The 5,569-nt window shown below is 48.7% G+C and overlaps 1 protein-coding gene across 2 annotated transcripts; it reads right to left on the reverse strand.

Moving 5' to 3' along the window:
- Nucleotides 1–6: 6 nt before the first annotated feature.
- Rpl7l1 (ribosomal protein L7 like 1) lies at nucleotides 7–4,631 on the reverse strand. 2 transcript variants are annotated; one of them, XM_050122885.1, is made up of 6 exons: nucleotides 4,314–4,631; nucleotides 3,489–3,597; nucleotides 2,266–2,426; nucleotides 1,170–1,307; nucleotides 361–470; nucleotides 7–221 (listed from the first exon to the last, which is right to left on the reverse strand). In XM_050122885.1, exons 1-6 carry the CDS (start codon nucleotides 4,352–4,354, stop codon nucleotides 13–15), a joined length of 768 nt encoding a protein of 255 aa, XP_049978842.1. In that variant the 5' UTR covers nucleotides 4,355–4,631; the 3' UTR covers nucleotides 7–12. The 2 variants fall into 2 exon arrangements, with proteins under 2 accessions (XP_049978842.1, XP_049978841.1); XM_050122884.1 differs by lacking the exon at nucleotides 4,314–4,631 and adding an exon at nucleotides 4,141–4,307.
- Between the last annotated feature and the right edge of the window lie 938 nt (nucleotides 4,632–5,569).

Below are 5,569 nucleotides of genomic sequence, written 5' to 3' on the forward strand. Positions count from 1 at the left end.
CCTGGTCCCAGTTTAGTTCAGCTGGCGGATGAGCTGATTGATGCGTTCACCCCGATAGCCAGGAGAGCCCATCTCCTTGAGGAACCCCACTCTGTTCTTGGTAGCGTGACGGGCCACAGAGAGGTGGAATGGGCACAAGAATGAAGAGATCGCCCGGAAATGCTTCCCCAGGAAGGCAATTTCATGGATGAGGTCTTCCAGGCAAATGACACCAAATCTCCCTGAGAAATAAAAGGTGTAGATTTTGTTGTTCACCATCAAGCCAGTGCTCCCATGACAGAGGGGACTTAAAGCCCAAGAACACACCCTGGTCAAGCCACAGCCACCAACACCCCTGCTGGCCTCAGCAGCAGCACTCACCCAGGTGCTCCTCAATCACGGTGTTGTCGGTCAGAGGGACAGTCTTATTATTAATCTTCGCTTGTCCACGTTTCAAGATGAGTTCCCGGACAGATTTCAGATTTGGAAATCTATGTAAGGCACAATAGAGCATCCTGCATCACTCTGGCTGACAAGAGGTAAAGGTCCTCTCACCCCAACTTCTCACAACCTGGGTACAGTGAGTCTGAACTGGGCTTGGGTTGCCCAGCAATGTCTTGACTCAATTAAGCTAAGAGCAAACCAACCCATCTGCCAACTGAAAATCCTAGAGTGGGCCTGAGTATATAATTAGACATTTAGATTTTTTGAGACTGGGTCTTATTCTTATGGCCTATGCTGGCCTCAAACTTGCAGCAATCCTCCTGCCTCAGCCTTTGGTTCATAGGGATTACAGCCTGAGGCACCATGCTCTAAATTTGCACTGGTTTGAGAAAGAGTCTTACAGGATAGCTCAGGCTGACCAGGAATCCACAGCAACCTCGCTGCCTCTGCCTCCCAAGTGCTGGGATTAGGGGTGTGAGCCACCACCCAGAAGACCACTACTGTCACACAGGCACCGACTTACTTAGGCCCGGGTGTTACCCTCACTGCCCTTCACTTTACAAGTCCTAACATGACCCTGTAAAGACTACCATCAGCATCACTGCTGTCTTATACTCCAAGGTTCTTTATTTCTGGTGAGTGACCACAGCAAAATGCCCAACACAACACAAACCTTGAGAAAACAATACCCCGTGTGTCTTAAACACTCAAAGTACAAGGGAACTCACATGGAAAACTGTACTCACCCCCAGGTCACATAAGGCTCCACTGTACGCAGCATTCTTACAGTCTGAGGGGTGACATTGATGAAGACACCACTGAACAATTTCTTCAGGCGAAGTTTTGCTATGGTGTTCTGTACCAGAGAACTCACTCCTTCTATCCTGAAAAGAGCAGCTGTCAGTTCATTTGGTGTGTTCTTGTTTTTAGAGACAGGTTTCTCTGTGGTTTTGGTGCCTGTCCTGGAACTAACTCTTGTAGACCAGGCTGGCCTCGAACTCACAGAGATCAGCCTGCCTCTGCCTCTGCCTCCCGAGTGCTGGGATTAAAGGAGTGCGCCACCACCGCCCAGCCAGATGTCAGTTCTGACTCCAGCCTATGCCAGTCTGTTTGGCAGGCAATCCTGAAATGCATGACTGTTTACCAGTTCCACAGAATTCACCTTAGAGCTCTGTGCACCGGGAGGCAGCTTGGAAAGAGACCATTTTCCCACTCTGTGGAGCCATCCCCGGATGCTACAGAACAGTCTCTGAATGACAGACTGGCAGGGGTTGGCTATAGGATTATGTGTTCATCTAAGGAAGCTAAGGATTGCTTTAATGGGCGGTAGGAAAAGCAAAGAACATGTTCAGATTTCCTTCTGACTATCGCCCATGAGGCAGAGCTGAGGGCTGACATCAGAAGCAGGGAAATCCAATCCAGGAAAGAGATTATGGGTAGTGGCAGGAAGGTTAAAGAGGACACAGGTCATAAATATTTAAATCTCAGAGCTTTCATATCGAGAGGCACAAAGCTGTATTTCATGGTAAGTATGGACTCTGCTTCCCAGCCCTGCACATCCTGTGCAGCAGGAAATATGTCCCTGCGCAGCACTCACTCCTTCGTGACTTTGTTTCTCTGTGCATCAGTGCGGGGATTAAAGGCATACGCCACCACGATGGGCCTACTCTGCCTACTTTCATGTATGTGTCAAGCTGCTGCTCCTGTTTTCGAAAGGGCATCTATTACTAAACAACCCGACCCTCACCCTAGATTAACCTCATTTCCCCCGTCGTCCTCACACCTAACCCCCAGCACAGTCTGCTGGAGCAGCTCAGGGACTGAAAAGGAACCGCACTCTACCTTTCAATGCGCATGACGAAGGCCAGGGAGTGTTTATCGGGTGCTTCCAGTGCACGAGGCTTCACCTCTAGTCGCCGGACTCGCACCATGTCCCGCTTCTGCCGCCAGGAATCATGCAGGAATGACTCCAATCGATTAAACCTGAACTGTTTCGATTTTCCCTAAGACAGAAGATAGGCATCACCATCTCCTCCACGAAGAAACACTTTTAGCTGGGCACGGTGGCACACGCCGTGGATCCCAGCACTGGCAGTCTAGTCTAGCACAGGCAAACGGATCTTTGAGACCAGCCTGGTCTACAAAACAGAGAAACTCTGCCCCTCCCCAAAGAAAAGCAACACTTTGACGGAGGAATCCAAGTGAAGACAGAACTAAGAAAATGTAGGTATTATGAAGCAAAGCTGTGGTAAATTAGTTTATATATATATATATATATTGGTAACGATTACTGTGTTTATGAAACCCAACACCATATTAGGCATCATTAAAAACAAGGTCTTTCTTCTGTCCTCAAAGCTGGTATATACAACACGCACAGCCCACACATACATTTTCTTTTTTTTGGTTTTTCGAGACAGGATTTCTCTGTGGTTTTGGAGCCTGTCCTGGAACTAGCTCTTGTAGAACAGGCTGGTCTTGAACTCCAGAGATCCGCCTGCCTCTGCCTCCCAAGTGCTGGGATTAAAGGCGTGGGCCACCCCCCCCCACATACATTTTCTAAACAAACATTAAAAATTGTTGGATACTTTTGGTTTGAGGTAGGTTCTCATTATCTAGCCCAAGCTGACCTTAAACTCTCCATCCTCCTGCCTCAACCCTCCAGAGCGCTGCCATTATACTAGCGTGCCACAGGTGGCATTTTAACCCCAGTACCCGGGAGGCCCATGCAGACGGATCTGTATTGAGGCCAGCCTAGTCACAGCATTTTCAAACCAGCCAGAGATGTACATAGAGAGACCCTGTTAAAGAAAAAATCTCTGCCAAACTTGGTCTCTCATCACTTAATTTGAATTTAGAAAGTCTTGACTTTCCCCTTAATTGGGATACCAGCATTTTGCTCACAGAAAGATGTTGGGTAAATCTTTGCTGGACTATACCGTATAGAAGAACAAATTGGGGGGGGGGGGAAGTCCTGATGATAACAAATCTATTTCAACATATGCTCAATAAAATTCACCCACTGCAAACCCCAATATCCCACACCCCTTGCTCCCCAGAATTACCTCCCTCCTTGCCAAAAGTGCCTGCTTTGCCTGGGTGGCTTTGAGGGCCTGATAAGCCTTCCTCTTTTTCAGGAGATTTTCTGGAACCAAAGGGATCTTTTTTCTTTCTCTGATAAAGAAAAATTGAAATCAAGGAAAATTATGAAACAAACATTCAATGGCTTTCCAAACCAATGCAGGCTTCTTGTCTTCCAGGCACATGTCAGTCTTTTTGAGATTTTCCGGAAGCCTATGGTTTCTGATCGGGCTTCCCTAGTCCTATAATGCTTATTCGTTCCCAGGAAACGCTTGGTCCCTGGGTTTGTGTAAGTCCGTAAAGAGTTGTGATAGACAACCGTGTCTATTACAGACACTAGTGGCGAAAAAAAACTCTAGTAAAATACGGAAAGGTTTGGCGAGGTTACAGATCCACACAGGAGAATAACGAAAGTCGGGCCAGGGTGGGGAGGGGAGACTTAGTGAGAAAGGGTGGCCAAGGTGTAACGGGGAGAATTTATGGTCGAGAAACACTACACGTGTATGAAACTGTGAAAAACACAATCATGACAGCCAAGCTGAGCAAACCCACTCGGGCACTCGCCAACCACTCTCTCCCCTTCCGAACCACAGTTTTCTCACTCGCTGCCCCAAAAGTCGCTCCAGGTATCCGAACCTCGGTCGTCGCCGACCCGCAGGCCCCAGCCCTACATTTTTTTTAATAACATGAGCCTTTTTTTTTCTTTCCACAACGGACAAGTGTCCTGTTGTCGCACTAGAGTATACACATAAAGGATGGAATCGGATACTCAAAGCCCCACGCGAGGGTTTCATCGACAAAACACTTACCCTTCCTCCGCCATCTTTCCGGCTCTACAGCTACTGCTCATGCGCAGGAGGGAAAGAGAGGCCCGCTCTATGGCTCCTTGATCATAGAGATGCCGCTCTCGCTCACTCTGGAGGACTCGGGCAGTCTGTGATTCCCTACTCGCTGTGAACTTCCGAGAAATGGTCTTGCTAGTCCTGAATCACCCCCCAAAATCCCAGTTTCCTTCGCATTCCTTCGAAGCTGTCTAGAATCTATGCCATTCATCAAGAGCCAGTCCTTTTCAGTTAGGCTGCAGTGCCCGGAACCGGGCGCTAGGCTGTCAACAGTGGAAACGCTTCCCACAATGCACCTGCACTTCCGGCGCTGACCCGGCGGAGGGCACCGACGCGACGGTGTTTCGTCTGCACGGAGACTTGAGAGATCGATCTGGTGCTCACACTCTGGTGGCGATTATTTGTGGAGAATTTGGGGGAATAAAAAGGGGTCTGGGACGCTGAGCCTTTGCTCTTCCTACCTTTCTGCACCTCGGCTTCCTCATCAGGTTTCCCCAGTAGCCGCTAGAGGACCCTTTGAGAGTTACAGTGTTGGCACAGTGACTGTGAAATGGACATCACAGATGCTACCGCCCAAAACTAGAAATACTTCGTCACCTCAGAGCCTTCCCTTGGCGTCGGCCACACGTCTAGCACAGTGCGTTTATCTGTGCTATAGTCTAACAGCACTTGAAGCGTCACCACATATACGATTTTGGCTTACTGTTCCCTTAACTAGGCTGAGTGCTCTTTTCTTATGTGCCGTGTCTCTTTTACACCACCTCACTACGGGTGGGTCCCAACCTCCTGTAACTCCATTTCCAAGGAATGCGATGACTTCCTCTGGCCTTGGGCATCAGGCACACCGTGGCACACAGGCAAAACACGAAATAAAGGACGCTGGGCATGATGGCACTCGCCTTTAATCCCAGCATTTAGGAGACGAGGCAATGGATCTCTGTGAGTTTCAAGGCCAGCCTGTTCTACAAAGTAATACCCTGTCTCAAAATTAAATGTGGAAGTCAAGCGACAACATGGTGTCACGGATGGTGTCCTGAGGCCCACTCTCACCTTGAGTGGTTAGAACAAGGGGGATTTATGGTTCTTTAGTACAAAACCTGGGGCCTGACAAGTTCCAGCCGCCCAAAGAAAATAGCGAGGCTTCTCCTCACGGCAGCTGTGTGTAGGGATGACTTTTCTCTGGAGCTGACTAAAATAAAGTTTTCCCCCTGTTATCTCTCAGG

Source organism: Alexandromys fortis, unplaced genomic scaffold (assembly GCF_014885135.2).
Source record: "Alexandromys fortis isolate MF-2015 unplaced genomic scaffold, M_Fortis_MF-2015_v1.1 scaffold_212, whole genome shotgun sequence".
NCBI lineage: Eukaryota > Metazoa > Chordata > Mammalia > Rodentia > Cricetidae > Alexandromys > Alexandromys fortis.